The sequence below is a fragment of the Pelobates fuscus genome, chromosome 12, assembly GCF_036172605.1.
Source record: "Pelobates fuscus isolate aPelFus1 chromosome 12, aPelFus1.pri, whole genome shotgun sequence".
In the NCBI taxonomy this organism is placed as follows: domain Eukaryota; kingdom Metazoa; phylum Chordata; class Amphibia; order Anura; family Pelobatidae; genus Pelobates; species Pelobates fuscus.
This window is the reverse complement of record NC_086328.1, coordinates 21,350,545-21,368,840: the sequence shown is the minus strand read 5'-3', so window position 1 is coordinate 21,368,840 and position 18,296 is coordinate 21,350,545. Positions and strand designations below refer to the sequence as shown.

Here is an 18,296-nt window from a genome sequence, read left to right as displayed (position 1 = left end):
ATATAGAACATTTTGGTACAGTCTCCAGGGCAGCCTTATAACGAGACTTCTCCTATACTCTGTATGGCTTTCAGGTCTGTATATGACAGAGGGTCACATTTCTTGGAGTGTCTATATTTGTCCCTAGACCAAACCTTCTAACGCTTGGAGGGGGTGGAGGGCAGTGGGGAGATTCATACAGAATTTGCTGGAAGAATCCCCATACAACCATACAAATATGCAAACAAAAATATAAAACTTCCATTTGTAAATTGCATTGCTGTACTTGTACGGATCCCTACTAGGTGGAACCCTGTGAGATCAGGATCAGTGTCCATCAAGCAGGAACCTCTCATTCTGGTCTACAAATAAACTTATTTATTTTTGTTTTCTTATCCGATAAACTATCTGTCCAGCAGAAGCATATGGGATATGTAGTCTAGCTGCCAGGTCATACCACAGCTGCAATCCTTTTATTCACTTCCCAAATCGCAGAGCTATAACCCATGCAACATTCTCCTAACCCACCTTGCATGTTGTTGGCATCAGCCCAGGTTCTCTCTAAGGCTGGAGCGAGGAGAGTAAGATGGATTTTTCATTTGTTTTAACTTTTCCCTCTGCGTCTTTTTCTCTCTCAAATGCCAGGAGCATGCATGGATTTTCTGCTCCACAAACAGGTTTAGATAATGAGGGGTTTATTTCCACCTATACCTGATTTGACAGTTCTAGTCCACTCCTTCTGAGCTCCCATCTGAAATGATTCCAGGCTGCACATTTCATATTTACAAACGACAAAAGGCATTTATCATGTAGACACGTGCACGGTCCGACAGATGGCCCAGCGGACGGAAGGAGGGATCGTTTACATCAAAGCTAACTTTTCTTGTCACAATGTTTAGTTAAATTGCTTCCACACCCCCACGTTAGAGGAGATGATTTTTCGTGAATCCTAATAGATGATGGTAAATTGTCAGTGTTTGTGAGCAGAAACAAATGAAAGGAATTGGCAGATTGTCTTTTCCTCCCAAACATGATGCTCGTATCTTTCACAGAAGCAATGATGCTATTATGCTGGATTTGTACTTATTAATACAATGGTTTTTGTTAAGTGTTTTTTTTTTTTTTCTTTTTTTTTTTTTTTTTTATATATTGACCTTTTTTTATTTATGGGTTTTTCCTTTATACTGAAATCAAGATGCTTTTACATTGTTTAGCTTTATTTCAGCCCCCATTATCAATATAGCAGAAAATAGCCCAGAATTTTGCAATAATTGTATAGATGTCAGGGATATAGTTGATCCAGCACGCAAAATAGTATAACACCTAGGACTAAGGATAACGTCTAACCGGACCTTAGAATGGCCGGACTTAACGTACCTGAGAATAGTACCAATACTTGCCGAGGTAGGTAACACAGAATGAGACACAAAGATGAGGAAAGCCAGAAGTCAAGGATTACAGAAATCAGAGAAGTCAAAACGAAGCCAAAGTCAAATACCAGAAAAAACGCAATCAGAAACACACTCTCGGAAAACCAGCTATGGGAAACCACGACAGGGCACTGACAAAAAGGTAATTTGGGGTTTAAATAACCCTCCTAAGGCTGTAATTGTCTGACCTCTGACCCCAAAACGTGCCTGTATGTCCGTGACGTCGCACGCACGTTGGCGCCATCTTTGATGTGGGCAAAGGTATTTTTACTATAAAAATCCGAACCGCAGCCGCCAGCGTTCCTAAGAACGTCGCACCTGCTGGGGACCGGAATGGAGGGAAACCGGGCAGCTGCCTGCCACGACCAAGGTAAGTCAGAAATATCTCTGTCGGCATGACTGCCTAGTTTTTGTGCAGCCACGCCAGCACAGCACCCGGGAGCTGTGACATTGGCTAATTCATTGTTGGGTATCAATTTGGGAGGAGGAGGGGAGTATTATGATGAGAAGGGGTGGTGGGACAAGGCTAGTTCAGTATACTTGCTCACATTGGGGGCAAGTGATAACAGGTCAGACTTTCCAATGGGAATTATATTTTCGATCTGTGCTCTGCTATAGTGACCCAAATTTACAAGTAAATGTTGACTAATCTTGACATATAGCTAAGACATGCTAAAGAATGTGCTCAAACACATGAACACTCTCGCGCTTGATGTAACAGCTTGCCAGATATGCAAGCTGCATTGAATGAATATTTCTATAAATAATGTCCTTTATTGCGACTGTAGAATAGGAGGGGAATTGTGTGCTAGCTGGGTGACATGAGATGAGGTATAGATAGAGGACTGGCTTGCTTAATTGATACTAGAGTCTTGGTAAATTCTGATGGAAGGCATAGTTCCATAGAATTGGCTTGATCAGCATACTTGCTTGAGAACCAAACTTTCATCATAACGACCAGGGGTTGAAAAACTACTGTACCATCTCTTCACTTTCTCATTTTGATTTATTACATTTTTAGAGACTAGTTTTATCACACTCTGTTTTTCGTCTTTGTCTCAATTTACACATTTTATCCATAAACCGTTTTTATTTTTATGACAAAAGGATGGAAAACATAACATTCTTGTAAAGCCTGAAAAGAATCTTATGCGTGACATGTTTTCAGAGCCCCCTAGACTGCATGACAAGTGTGGTGTTTTTTGTTTTTTTTTTGGTTGTCTTTTTTGTATTTGTTTTTTGTGTTTGTGTGTGTTTACAATAGAACAAAATTAAAATTCTTCATGGTTTCTGTAGCTTTCAACCATTCTAGCAGATATTAAACTGATCTTCCCCTATGCCAAGTCACGGGTACATTGCAAATAATACTAATGAAGAGTGATTTATGGATGTAGATATACAACTGTTTATTTTTATTTGCTACGATATTGCAGAATCTATTTAGCTTTAGACCTATTTTCTATCCTTTTGATTTTCCGAATCTTTTCCACACATTTACCATAACTCTTTTGATAACGTTATTCTATAATTAATAGCCTGAAAGATTAATGGTTGGAGGTGAATAAATGCTTTAGAGAACTCTCTGTGTTTTCACCAGGTGTTTCGTCAGTGTACTGACAGAATGGTTCTACCCTACAATGTGAGATCTTTCTTTTAAAGAGACGTAACCAGTAGTCTTTTTGAACACAACACTTGCATTATCTCATTTCGTATTTATCACTTGCGCAGTATTGTCTGTTCTGTTCCTTGGTACAATTGAATGTAGGAAACTTACAAAGCAATTTGCTGAACCTTTTTTTTTTTTTTAAGAAAGTCGTGTAGGGAAAATGTGCATTAGACTGTGGATGAAAAACGTGTTTGTGTGATTTTTTTATTTTTTTTATTTTTTTTCTCCTAATCTGATGACATGCTTGAAAGGCGATGCTCTTCCCCACATTGCCTGAGGCTAATATCTTCGTTGGTGTTTCTTGGTTTGCAGTCATTATGATGTTCTGGAAGATCGCATCCCATCGGGTCTTGTTTCCGAATATCGCAAGATCCTGTCTGAATGCGAAGAGGTTTACATGCAGTTTAACAATCTCCGGAACACGTTGTCCAACAAGGATTCCGATTCTGACTCTGAGCTGGATAATGTCTCCATGGTGGAAGGAATGAAAATGGATGAAAAGATGGAAAACCTAAAAAGGAAACTAAAACTCATTGAAAATCCTCTCCTGAGGTATTATATTGCTCTGTAATTCGTATCGTAGAACATACTGTATAAACCTCTTGATCTCCATTTTAGATTTCATATGCTTACCTTGTGTTCTTGCCATGGAATCCATCACAGGCAGCATGCTGTCAGATATATTGATACTCTACTCAATATTGGGGTTGTACCCGTACTTCCACCCACTATGAGACTGACAAAAGTTATTTTTGAAATTTACACTTTCATTATTGTATTTACTATATCCAGTTTATGGGAGTATTCACTGGATATTTTATAACCAAAACTATATCCTAAAATACGTCAACTGAAAAATTAAACTAATAACGTCTATTCTCGACTAACATATTTACAATTCTATACTCTTTATCACAACTTGCTATTTAGCTAGAATTCCCCCAGAGGTGGTATTGACTGCTGGATGATCTTACACGGATTCCACATTTGCTGCCTAATTCTGTATTGCATATAATTCTTGGGATGGAATTAAACCGGTAATGCTCTGATACACTAAATGTATTTTCAGATATCTCTTCTGTTACCAGCGAAACTCAGCTTCTTACAATGTCCAATCCAAAGGCCCCCGTCCAGGTGGAGGAAGGGTGATCCACGTGGTATCAACGACTATGTCCGTGAGCACGTTACAGTGTCTGACAGAGGATAGACTTCAACCTGAGGCCGGCAGCCAAAATATCGAGCTCCAGGTCAGAAAATGTGTACAAATCGATTTTGTGTTCATCATTATTTGTTGCTTTTGTACATTGTAGTTAAAACATAAAGTGCGCTGTGTCTTTAAATGGCTATGCCTTCACAAAATTGTGCAAAATACAACACTCTCACAAAAGTGCTTAAGTGCAAAAATGTGCAAAACAACAAATGTTGTGACTTGTGTATATATATTATTATTAAACAACAATTTGTGGTAAAAAAAGTGTTAATTTTGTGAAAGAATGTAGATTTACAAACCCAAATTGGTAGAAGTAAATGATGCTCTACATATAAAAAGGAGACAAAACATATAGTATAATACTAGTATAATACTGTAATCGCTTGTACACTGTTAAACAGTGTCTCCAGGGAGTAGACCTCTGGAATCCAATAGGTTAAAAACGATGGGGCGGTCGTCTCAGTGTAAAAGAAATTTTATTGCATAAAAATAATCTGCAGCCTTCAATACACAACTTCTCTAGGCTGGATTATACTCGCTTTGACTCCACTCCGAACGGGCAAATGGACATCCAGATACCGGTTCTCTGGATGTTGTAAGCAATGTCCCTCGGTCTTTCAAGCGTCCAGTCCTCCTTGCGTGCTAGCGTGATGACGCGTTTCGCCGTAAAGGCTTCCTCGGGCTTCCTCATCACGCTAGCACGCAGCACGCAAGGAGGACTGGACGCTTGAAAGACCGAGGGACATTGCTTACAACATCCAGAGAACCGGTATCTGGATGTCCGTTCGGAGTGGAGTCAAAGCGAGTATAATCCAGCCTAGAGAAGTTGTGTATTGAAGGCTGCAGATTATTTTTATGCAATAAAATTTATTTTACACTGAGACGACCGCCCCATCGTTTTTAACCTATTGGATTCCAGAGGTCTACTCCCTGGAGACACTGTTTAACAGTGTACAAGCTATTACAGCCTGAGCAGTCTCTTTACCTGCTCTGTGTTTGTGAGTGTTATACCACATTTTTAAATATTCTCATGTGTTTTTACAGTATTATACTATATGTTTTGTCTCCTTTTTATATGTAGAGCATCATTTACTTCTACCAATTTGGGTTTGTAAATCTACATTATTTCACAAAATTAACACTTTTTTTACCACAAATTGTTGTATAATAATAATATATATACAAGTCACAACATTTGTTGTTTTGCACAATTTTGTGAAGGCATAGCCATTTAAAGACACAGCGCACTTTATGTTTTAACTATTTGTATTTTAGTGTTTTTTGAGCTTTTACACTTATAAGGTGCTGCTATTATTTGTTTTAATATCTTTTAGTCACTTAGAAATTACTGCGCCATTTTTAGCTTGGTTTCTTTGTATATTGTTTTGTACATTGTACACAAAAAAAAGTTTTTAAAGTAAAAAATACAGACTTTAATTGATTGGGTTGTGAATAAATGTGCAATCCGTGGCTCTTGTTTTGTTTGAGTAATGTTGTCTAACCGCCTCCCAGATATGGTTGAAGATGATGTCTCAGGACATACTTGAAAACGAGAGAGATCCTGGTAAAATATTTTATAAATAATGTCCCATGATTCTTTCACAGCTTGTGGGTAGCAAACATTATGTGAGTAAATGGGTTCAGAGGGAGTGCTGTTTCACGTGTATAGTACTTTGCATTAAACAGGCACATTTTCCTTCCAAAATAACAACTTTGGCAGGTACATAATAGGAGATGCGGAATTTGAAGCTGCACTAATTTCAGCATAGCCGGGAATCCCACAGGACTCCTACAGGAATATGTATAGGTACAATATAATCCTCATTAAAGTGACACCAAGTCAGATTAGATGTGACAGATGCTCTTTAAAAGCCCACAGAACAGAACTGCTATGTCTTACATTGCAGAGTTAAAATAACATGGACACTGCACATAGACCACTTCACTGAATTGAAGTGGTCTGGGTGACTATAGTATCTATTTATATACAAACTAAAGGGAAAGTTTGTGTCCCTTACCCCTGATTTTTTTTAAAATGTATTTTTAAAATCTCTAAATAACATTGATTTCTACGTCTTTCCAATCCTCTTATCCCAATATCGAAGTGCTTGATAATATCCCTGTGTCCTTATAATTCAGTCTTATCCTGACCTGGTAGGACTGGGCATGAAAAGTCCAAAGCTCTCCAAACCCCTGTCGGAAGCCAAGAATCTGTTACTGAGGCTCAGCAACATTACATCTAATAGTGTCTAAGCCTTTTATTTCTTTTTGATGCCTATAGGATATTGTTTATTTTCTTCTTTTGAAACTGCGTGTAAATTCTCTCAAATTCTCACAAATCCTCACAAAGTTGTTCCTAAACCCCCACTGGCTTCATACAGGGGAATGAATGTTTCCTGTAAACACTGTTAACTTGTGGCTTACCCCTGCTACATGAAATATATTGGATGCAATGTAGAAACGGTTTGCCTTTTTCAGCTAATCGGAGCACCACACGTCAAATACGGTTCTTCTGGTGTCTGATTAGGGTTGCCAAGTCAGCAGTTGATCATATGATGCCTGTAAAACGTTCCTCAATGCTGTATTTTGACTCTCCTGAAGCATACCATGTACCTTTTTGGTAACCTTAAAACTACATTCTAGACCTCTAACACATTTTAGCTTGCTGATGTACTTTGAAGAGTGTCCTATTTTCTTAATTTTACAAAAACTGCAGATTACTGTAGAAAGTTACACTTTTCTAACTAAATATCCCTCCAGCTGTCAAGTGCACAACGGGTCCTGTTACTTCCTGGCTTGTTTAGGTCAGTGGTGCTAAACTCAATAGGCAGTATTTTCCATGAGCACCTGCTTTGCAAAGTCTCTGATTGGGACAGTCAATGTAAGTTTGGGCTGGAGAAAGAAGGGGAGAACTTGCAAAGGCTGCAAACGAGCTCTTGCTAGCTGTTTTTAGATGTACACCCAATGAAAAATGCATAATTAAAAGCTGATATATTTTCACTGTAGTATTTCTACTAAATAGTGATTGTATTTTTTTCTGTGGATTTGGTCAGTGGAGTGTCCCTTTACATAAAATGACCTGGTAACTCTTAAAGTTGTATCATTTGCATGGGAGCGTTCTTTGCTTTTCTGAATTTTGCAACCACCTTTTGTAATGTCTTTCTTTATTCTAATAGTTATAATGATGGTTATCTTGGGCATGTGCTGCCTGGTATGTATGTTATTAAATTATTTTTATTTATTTTTTTCCCCCATCAGTTTCATAGTGATCCAGTTGAAGCTGTGAACGCTTGTTATGAAGGAGATCTTATCATTGTCTGTCCTGGGCGTTACGTTGTGTATGGTCTGATCAATATTGCCGACTCTATCGAGCTGGAAGGTAAGGGTTTGCAGACACCTGCTTTATACACTGATACAGGCTATACTTGGCGATTCATTATAATATTATGGTGCTGGGAGTACCCCAGGCACCCCTTTGTAAGTAGTGCAGCAGATTTTAGAATGGTTTGACTTGTTTGGGGACCACCAGGTGCTGCTCCTTATCTTCCCTGCTTCTTTTCCACAAACCATAATCACTACAGTGAGCTTGGCTCCTTGAGGTGTTACTTTAACCGTTTAAGCGTTATTCACTAAACTTTAGCAAATTAAATCATCATGGTGAAATTAAGGCTAAAATCGCTAATTCAGAAATCTTCTCCATTCTGTTCTATGTTCGCAACTCGGGTATTTTAGCCTTAATTTTGACATTTGGATTTAGTTTGCTGAAATTTGGTGTTTTTTCGACTATAAACTGCTTCGATTTGAATTGGGGGCTTGTTATGTCTTTTTGTCCATACTATAAACTCTGAATTTAACGTGCAGAGAAATCCATTATTTCCAGAATACAAATGCAAAGGATGATAAGAGCAAACATATTGTTTCCCCGGTGCTGACTGTCTTGAAGACTTTTTCCAGCTTGCAAAACCCCCAAGCTTATTCACTATTCAGAGTTTCATTTTTTGGATGCAGCCGCCAGCTGTTCTGAAAACTGCTAAAGCTATATTATGCACTTACACATGTGAGATTTCTGGGTACTATATAGGCCTGCTGAGTGGAAATCTGAATTTTAAGTTTCCTACTGCTTGGCTGTATATTATCCAGCAAATACAGGCTGTCATCTTCAGATGGACCCCCCTCCCTCCTTCTCTCCAGCTCAGTCAGCAGGTGTGAAACAGCCATACAAGAAAGGCAAAGGCTTTACTTTTCAAATTCTCCTACTGGCGGCGGCTCACAGATGCACTCTGCCTCAGCAATGCGAAATGTCGTATCGAACTTATTTATTGGTATCTGACAATATGGAATTATTGATTATCAGATCTAATTGATAAAATTCGGCTCTATTCTATTGATTATCAGATGTAATATTTTAATATGTACTATGTGTGATTGGTTGTACACTACATCTACTCTTTATCTATCCTCATAACCATGTTTCTTAACTCAGTTGTCAAGACACACTAACCGTGCTGGTTTTAGTATCTCGGAATTCCTTGATATTTAAATAAGACTGCTCTGTTGGTGTGTTTTGAGGAATTGGTTGGGAACCCCCGGACCTATTAACCTTTTATACCCAACCCATTTATCAGTAACTTAACATATCGTCTTAAAGCAACATGACCACTTCATGGTCCTCCCTGACATCCGGGAACAGAACCAAGTTTCAACCTGATTTTATTTTATTTAGTGGACAGCACAGCAAGGGTTACCCAAACAAAAACAATAGTTTTTTGTTTGATTTTTTGGAACCCTTTAATGTCTAAGACATTCATTCTATACCATCTATCGTGTGGATCCCACTTTATACAAATAAGCCATCTGTCATGTATCCTTGGATAGTTAGAAATCCACACAGCAGCCCCTCCACACTAACTGAACAGCAGGCAGAATACTCTTCATGATGTTCCAAATCTACACCATTCAAACAGGTTAATATTTACACAACTGCCCAGTGTTTGATGTAATTACAGGCCAGCTTGGAAATGTATCTTGTGTCTGGTCTGCACAAGGTGTCACCGGAGCCGTAAAGCCATGTTTTTATCTTTCTGCAGGGTACGGTTTGCCTGATGATATCGTTATCGAGAAAATGGGCAAAGGAGACAGTTTTGTGGATTGCACAGGAGCCCATGTCAAAATCTCAAACGTGAAGTTTGTGCAGCACGAGGGGGTGGAAGGGATTATCAGTGAGTAGTTTTTAGTGTGTATTGTGCATGATCTCATTGAAGTGTACCTGTTTCCTTAACCCTGCAATGTAAAACTCTGCAGTTTTAGGCAGGGGTAAGACTGCCCTTTGTGGCTGTCTATCAGATACGAGCGGCGCTTCCTGTAGTTTTACGACATTTGACTCCATGAAACGACACTGGGCGTCCTCACGAGGACACAGAGCGTCAAGCAAATACATTCAAGTAGTATTGGTGCCGTGAGTGTCCTTTAAATGAACACTGACACGTCACCCCCATTCCTAAAAAAATATTTATTTCTTTTTACAGGAAACCTAAAACATGCTTTGTAAATATAGTGTAGTTAATAACATGTTTTATCCAAAGCTTTTCTGGTGCAGGATCCATTATTTTCTTATAAATATTATGTGAATAGCTAAAATAACTCTTGGACTATGCAGACACAGACTGTCACGGCTGCCTGTTTGTTCAGCTTTTGAAGAGGGGAACAGATTGTTAAAATTTAGTCATTTATTTCTTTTCAGCGTTTTTTGTATTTCTTTTAATGATGCTGGATCGATCCCTCGCGATTGTATAAATGAAAATTAACTTTGTGCTGCAAATCATTAAATATCTTTCTTAAACTCCATTTCAGCGTCTGTCACTATCATAATAATTTCTTCTGCAGATAAAGAGTGTAAACTAGTCATTGTTCTAAGCCCCGCATCTAATTAACACAGGTCCTGATGATCAGAAGCTGAAGACAGCTAGGTTGGAAAGAGCATCACAATTTCATTGCTCTGGCTATGGTGTTAATTAATATTCTAATGCAAGATGTCTTTAATGGTTTGTTTTTTTTCTTTTTGTTTTTTTGCTCTCAATAGCTTAACCCTTTGCTTTTTTATGTACATGGGGTGGGGGGGAATAATCCTCTTTGTAGCTCACAATCTCATTGAGATTAATAGTTAAGTATTGTGTAATGCTGCTTGCCTCCCCGATGAGAGAGATTTGCAAAGGTTTGGACAACAATATGGCAAAGTCTGTGTTTGACAATCCCTTCCTGTACCTAGAAGAAACCATTTGTGATATAGATACATATATTTTCATGCGTGATTTATATAACATTGTTACTCCTACTAGTGTGGTTCATACCAAACTGACTCTCGATTTTCCCCGTGTTAATTAAGCTGTCCATAGCGGAAAGGTGGAACTTGATAACTGCGTGCTGCAGTGTGAGACCGCCGGGGTCACCGTGAAGAAGTCTGCAGAGTTGCTGATGAAATATTGCGACTTGTTTGGAGCGAAGGTAAAGCCACGAGAATCGGGAGAGGGTGCATTTAGTGTCTTCAGGAATGTCAGAGAGAAATGGGGATATTATTTTATATATAAATCACCATGTATTAATGTTATCACAATTTTTGCAAAAAAAAAAAATCAACATTTTCTATTCAGTTGCTAAAATAATGTTGATATTCAAATCTAGGTATATCACACCCTCGTGGTTTCACAAATTTGCTGGAAATAGTCTGTGTAAGCCGCCATGACAGTGTGAGACGACCCCTCCCCCTTAATCATCCTGAAAGGAACACACGCTAAACACCATAACCACTAGAGCGTCCCACAGGAAGTTGTCTGTTTACAAATGGTTTGACACTTACCTGTCTCTGTGCTCAGTCCTTCTCTCTGCATTGCCATATTAAATAAGAGGTTCATACTCTGGCAATCTCACATTTATTAGCTGTCATTGCCATATAGTGTGTGTGTGTGTGTGTAAAAAAATAAATAAATACATACATTTCCCCACAGCTTAAAATATTAACACCCCTCTCCCGTCATTCATGCCTTATGTTTTTGTCTCTCCCGTTTGCTTTAATGTTGCCCTTTCTGGTGTATGCGCCACCAGCTTATTGTTTTTAAATAATGTCTAGCTATGTTAAGCATAGTCTCTGGTGCTTTTTCTTGTGATTTGAGCTGTGAAAGCCATTGAGACAGTGCACGGGGGTTTCATTTACTTGTATTGCACTGCATAGAGTGACACAGAGATACTTTAAAACAGAATAGATTGGAGTCTGTGGATTGTATTATTTTATTTTAAGCATAGTACAGTGATGATGATGATTTACAAAGGAGCATTCTAGCTGGTCATCTGATGGCATCATTAGTGATCAATGAGTGCCATTGGGCTCAACGGGCACTGAATGACATGTTAGCAACACATATTTACATAAGAAGCAAGATAAATAAAAGATCAATAACATGTAAACAGTCCTACATAAATTAAACTATACATACAATAAATTATACATAAAATAGGGAGTTTATATCTGTAGCAATAAGCTAAATAAGTCAGTTACTGAAATGCATACACTGAGTGTAGACATGCACATAACACACATCATCTAAGCAATCGCAGACACGGCTGTAACAGTAAATGATAAAAGGTTATAGTGTGGCACCTGCTCAGGGTGAGCTAGTCAGAGAGAAGAATTGATATATGGGATCCAAGGGGACCAGAGAGATAAGTATCCATGATTTAAGAACTTCACTTTTATTCTAACATACCTGATGTGTTATAGTAATGGTTTGTACCAGCAGCAAGTTCATTCACTGTGCTGCATGGCAAAGCGATTACACAGAGGTTAAGCATATCCCTTCAGTTATTTTCAGGAAAAAAACTAAACCTGATCCTTATTTCACTGATATATAATAAAAAAACAAAGAGGGATCGGAAAAAATGTGAGAGAGGAGCTGTGCTATCAAGACACAGGGAGGCCAAGTCAATATCTCATGGAAGGAACCATTTATTGTTTTCAAATAGATTTAATGCGTAATTTGATTTCTAAAATCCGTTCTCACCTCCAGTTTAACACACCGTCCCAAAATTTGTATATTTTCTTGTATGAATTCAAATACATCCCTCAGGAGGCTTTCTGCATTTTAATTTGAAAAATCAGTTGATTTTCTACTGCTTTCCATGCATGTCTTGCTTAGGACTTCATTTTCCCATCGGTTACTATTTTTGCGGATATTAAACAATGAATTGGTAGGAATCTGTTGGCCAATTCTAAAATTGGCTGGTTCATATGGAGAAAAGCAATCAGCGGCGAGCTATTTAATTTAATACTCCGCATAATATCTAACCGGTCGAATAAGCTACTCCAAAGAAATGTTGTTGCTGTACATGTTCTATCATGCTTCATGTAATATTACAATTCTTTTTTTATTCATGCAGACAGAACAAAACATATTTGCTGGCATATCACACTATATTGCTGTACTAGTGGTGTTAATAATCGATCATTCTTACCTTTCTTCCTTCTAAGCATGTGTTCACACTTTTTTTTTTTTTTTTTTTTTTCAGGGAGCTGGATTGGAGATCTTCCCTGGTAGTGTTTGCACTTTGATTGGGAATGGGATCCATCACTGCCGAGATGGGATACTGATCAAGGTAAGCACTTGAATTTCCTGCTGGTGTCCTTGGGCCTTGCTCCTTCTCTAGGTACCTATATTATATATGGTCTGTCTCGTTAAAGGACTGGCTTCATAATATGGTTTTGCCAAAGAACAATTCAGGGGTTAATATTTCTAATTGTAAAACAATTTATATAACTGTTCTTGCTTTCTATCATGACTGCTCCATGTTGAGAAACGCTTCTTTACATAACCATTATTACCTTAACGGGCTCTACAGGGAGGTAATGACCATTTTGTGTTTTTTGGTTTTGTTTTCTTTATCTTTGTGCATTGTATAAAAAATGCTTAAAATAAACACAAAAAAACAAAGCAGACACTCTTTAAAGGGATACTACAGGCAACAAAACGTTAGCTTATTGAAGCAGTTTTCATGTATAGATGATTCCCCTGCAGTCTCACTGCTTAATTCTCTGTTATTTAGGAGTTAAATCTTTGTTTATCCAGCCCTAGTAGTTACACCTCCCTGAATGTGACTTGCACAACCTTCCTAAACACTTCCTGTAAAGAGAGATCTAATCTTTACACTTTCTTTATTCCACAGTCTAAGTTCAATACACAGAGCAAGAGATTTAAAAAAAAAAAAAAAAGCCAGTTGACATTTGATTGGAAATAAAGCTCTTCTTTATATTTTTATTCAGGCTGTGTCAGTCACAGCCAGGGGAGCTGTGGTTAAGGCTGCATGGACAGGAACAAAAGTGATTTACCTCCCAAATGGCAGAGAATTGAGCAGTGACATGATCTATACACACAACCTGCTTAATTAAGCTAAAGTTGTCTTGATGCCTATAGTGTCTTTTTAAAGCTTTAATCCCTTCACATTATCTTCTTTAAGTTTGGCTTACATCCAGGCTGTAGCTCAGTGAAACAAGAATCCCTTATTCTGGTCTCTGGGGAGTGCAGTATGGGTAGACACATGCAATAGGGAAGCATGTTTCTGTGAAGTGTATTTATTTATTTTTTATGCTCCGTTTAACAAGTGATCTTTATTTCCTGTTCTGTAGGACTTTATTGACATTGTTTATGACATCCCTAAAATAATCATGGAGAATAACAATATTCACAATAATGAAGGCTATGCAGTTGTCTTAGTTAAGCCAGGCCCTATCTTGGATAAAGACAGCCTGGAATCACAGAATGTTGGAGGTAAGCAGAACTTGTACTCCTTACTAACACTCTGCTCTTCAACCCACACAGTCTTTCCTTCATTGTCATAGTGTGGGGAAAACTATTATCGGTATTTATATAGCGCCAACTAATTCTGCAGTGCTTTACAATATTATGAAAGGGGGGGAAATTTACAATACATGGGATCATTACACAGTAACACAGGAACAATAGGTAGATGAGGACCCTGCTGAAACGAGCTTGCAGTCTAGATGAGGTGGGGTAAAAATACACAACAGGGCAGCAAGGGTGACCGCCACAAAACAAGGTGGAAAAGTAGCAGAGCTGGAGGTAAGAGTGGAGTATGGCTCTTTAGGAGAGACTTGGGTAAGTCTAGATAAGATACTCTGGGAGGCCATAAGCATTTCTGAACACGTGTTTTGAGGGACTTCTTAAACAATTAAAGACTAAGTCTAATAGGGGTAGGAGCTGCCTGCAAAATGTCCTGCAGGCGTGAGTTAGCAGTACGGGTACGGCTCCCTGGGGGAGATACTACCAGGTAGTTTTGTATCTTGAGTGCAAATCCCTCATTGCAAATAACCACCCACCCAAAAAAACCAAAACCGACAGATACCACCAACAAACATAAATTTTTTTTTCTTCATGTATGTATCTGAGGGTATAGCTTAAAAGTGATTGCAAAGCCCTCTCCTCTTTTCCCCCTGAGGCTGTCAGGGAGCCATCTGAGGTCTGAGAAGAGGTTTGTAGGCAGGCAATCCCACTTGAGTACACTAAGCTCATATGTTTTTTTTTATGGATGTGGAGTGATGCTTTAAAGTACAGTAAAGGAATGTTCTAAAAAATACTCCCTTTACTTTTCAGATTGGATTACTATTTCTATTTTTTTTTTTTTTTTTTTTTTTTTAAATTGTATGAAGCACACTTGTTTTCTGCTGTATTGTATAAGGTGACTATGCAGTTAAAATATTTATTAGTAAAGCATTCGTATCTTGTCATACTATTTAATGTTGCATGGTTGTTTTTTCCCAAAATCTTATTGCCCGTGGTGATTTTTCAGCTTCTAGAATGCTTGAAAGTATATGAATAAATAGTAAAATAAGCTATATGTCAGACTATTGTAGTGATAAATATTACATTTTATCTAGACTTTAGAGCATGATCTCCCATGAAATGCATCTTGTTACTGTGGGGATATTTATGAGATAATAATAGTAAACAGTTGAGAATTGCCCACTATTTCAATTCTCAGATCCCAAAGATCGTTATCGTGTAAGTGAAATGTATTCCATATAAATAAAATCAATTTGTTATAAAAATAGATACAATTTATTGTGACAATTTAAATAATATGTAACATGCGTGATAATAATCAGTGAATATTCAGTATAACATGAGTATGCAATACAAATGGCAATACATTCCAATGACTGACACAGTATAGAATCTACAACATTAGCTGTCAAGACAAGATTTATGACTGGCTTCACAGAGAACGAAAGTGAAACTTACACACACAGAAAAGCTTTCTTTCACACAGCTTGCAGCATAAGGCCATAAAACTTTAGCTAGCAGTTAACTGAATAACCCTTTCAATGCTGGTTAGATCTTTCTGGACATATAAGATCTATTATCATGTAATTTTAAATAACATAACATTTAAACCAGCTCATTAGTCATTTCCTGGAACCATCCAATAAGAGAAATCTACCAAATTCTATAAGCTGAATTTTAACTTGCCTAAAAATATATCTTGTCTTAATTTAGAGCAAATCAATACACCTGGATAAATAACACAATATGCTAACATGTGATTGTAACCACATTAATAAATAATTATTCTTTTCCCACTTGCAGAATGGGATGCCATAACTATATATTCTTTAGTAACTAGGATTTCTAAATATCGAAATCTGATCGTGATTTATCCAGTCATATATCATGCTATTAGAAATATTTTAATACATTTAGATTAATTAAATGAAACCAGTATAATTACCAGTAGAGTAGACATTCTCATCAGATGAGTAGGTAGTCTCAGGAACTGAATGGATGTGTCATTGGTGTGTAAGAAGTGCCCTGGAGTGGATATCTGTCATGGATTTCTCTGCATGGCCGAATCTGAAACCCAAACTCCAACTCTTTGACTTCGCCCCTCTCTTCCCTTTGTCTTAACTTTTTAAAGGGAAAAATTCTCTGTTCGTCACTAGGTGATAGACCAATAGAAAACTGGAGGTGTGGTTACCTTCCAGATAGTAATTTAAGTATTTGGTCTATAGAGGGCAGTCTCGTCCCACTAAACATTCCTATCCAGGAAAGAGTTAAGTTTTCCTGGTGGCTATTCTGACGTTATTTTGTTATCTATATGGCTGCCATAATTTTAAGGTTACTTGTCAGTTCAAAGAGTTTCTTCAGTCTTTGTGTCTGCAATTTCTGCTGTAATTTCTAAAACTGACAGTTCGTAAACGAAGTTTCACCTTAAACTTACAATGGGACCGAAAGTAAAATTAAATTTAATCTTCTCTGTCACAAGTGTCTGGGTTTAGAATTATTTCTATTCCATTAGCATCTAGACAGAGAATCCATCCCCCGTTCTCCTTTCTTATCACTTGGTTTGTATATACAAAATTCCTAAGCTCCCAGCTCAGTAGTTGGCATTACAGAAAGGATAGAAATCTTTGTCTTTTGTTAGCTTGAATATAACAAAATGGAGTCTGCTCTGTTCAGAGTGATTCAGGCAATATACACTTTTTTAATTTCTATCATAGCACAAAATGTCTGCCGATATAAATATCCTGACATTACAATGGGAAAAAACAGTTTTAGACATTAGACTAACGAGCCCAAATGCTTATATTGTGGTATTTCCCTCATTGTCTACAGTGAAGACTGTTTTTGAATGTGTTTTTTATTATTGTGCTGTAGGTCTGGATGAGAACATAAGAGAAGATGACCCGATTATCCCAGAGTCAACGTGCCCAGTAAATGAAGAATTCAAAGTTTGTGATGCCATCAAGAGCGAGGAATTGGAAAATAATCCCACCGTAGAGAGCAGGGAAATTGAAGACACTGATGTAGTCACAAATGAGGAAACTGTAGGTAATGACTGCAAATCAAGGGACACATTTAATCCTCATCCCACCATAATTAACGAGGAAACCGAAGGCAACGACACTATTGCAAATGAACTGATTGCGTATTCAAGAAGGAAAAAAGCAAACAAGAAGCGGTTGAGCACTCTAGGGATCACAGAAGCAGCTGAAGATATACTCGTATCACAAGAGATGTTTATGTCCATAGTGGGGAACCACTTTAAACGCAATGGGAAGGGCAGCTTTGGAACCTTCCTGTTTTGAAGATAACCCCCCCCTGAATTATAAATTGCTGAAGGACATGCAGCTTTTAACATTCAGGTCTGCTGTGTTCACTTTAATGCTACAAATTGCACGTGTACATGAAGCAGGACATGGACGATAAAAGTTTAGAGAATTTGTTTTATGTTTGGGTGCTGACGGGCAATAACTTTGTATACTACTCAGAGTAACTTTCCTTTAGGGGACTGTCGGGGCTGATTCTGAGTGGGCTAAAATGCATATTTGAAGAGAAACTTTTTTTTTTTCATTTTTGTACATTACTGTAGCACACTTAGTGAGCTGTTATTCACAGAGAAATAACCAAAATCTGCAAATTATGTGTTTTTGAAATCTAGTCTTAAAGATTCCATAACAGTCAATACAAGTTTTGTGCTGAATGTAATGGTGTGGGATAACATTTATAACATATGGTGGGTTGGGATTCACAGTGCGAGTTTGCTGGAGTCCGTTTTAGATAGAATTAGATCGGAATGCAGTTCTTTAAAGTTATATAATTTCTCTGCAAACCGTTAAAACAGGTTTGTACAACATGCACTTTATATTGCACTTCCAAAGCTCCACATATTTTTTTAACACAATGTCTTAAAGCAATGTGTGTATGTATAATAAGTAAACATGTTTCATTCTCTAAACAGGTTTAAATGCTCACAATATTGAAATTAAAGTGATTCTATGATTGCTATGTTGATCCACTTTGTAATTTCTTTTTTTCCTCCTGTGCCCTTTGTTTTTTGTACTAAGTCAGTGTGTGTATGGGGATTGTTCTTCAGTTAAGTAATTTTAATAAATACCTATGCATGGACTGCCTTAATGGCAATGTTTTTTCAATCTTCCCTCATCTTACCG

At 37.7% G+C, this 18,296-nt stretch overlaps 1 protein-coding gene across 1 annotated transcript in view; it reads left to right on the top strand.

The window, feature by feature from the left end:
- Positions 1-18,093, top strand: part of SHCBP1 (SHC binding and spindle associated 1) — a 43,214-nt gene extending 25,121 nt beyond the window's left edge. The window contains exons 6-13 of the mRNA XM_063438513.1: positions 3,388-3,627; positions 4,145-4,322; positions 7,544-7,664; positions 9,373-9,504; positions 10,668-10,786; positions 12,842-12,928; positions 13,956-14,097; positions 17,002-18,093. Coding sequence (XP_063294583.1) covers positions 3,388-3,627; positions 4,145-4,322; positions 7,544-7,664; positions 9,373-9,504; positions 10,668-10,786; positions 12,842-12,928; positions 13,956-14,097; positions 17,002-17,432 — 1,450 coding nt within the window. The 3' untranslated portion in view covers positions 17,433-18,093. The remainder of the gene's footprint in view (positions 1-3,387; positions 3,628-4,144; positions 4,323-7,543; positions 7,665-9,372; positions 9,505-10,667; positions 10,787-12,841; positions 12,929-13,955; positions 14,098-17,001) is intronic.
- The last annotated feature ends 203 nt before the right edge of the window (positions 18,094-18,296 follow it).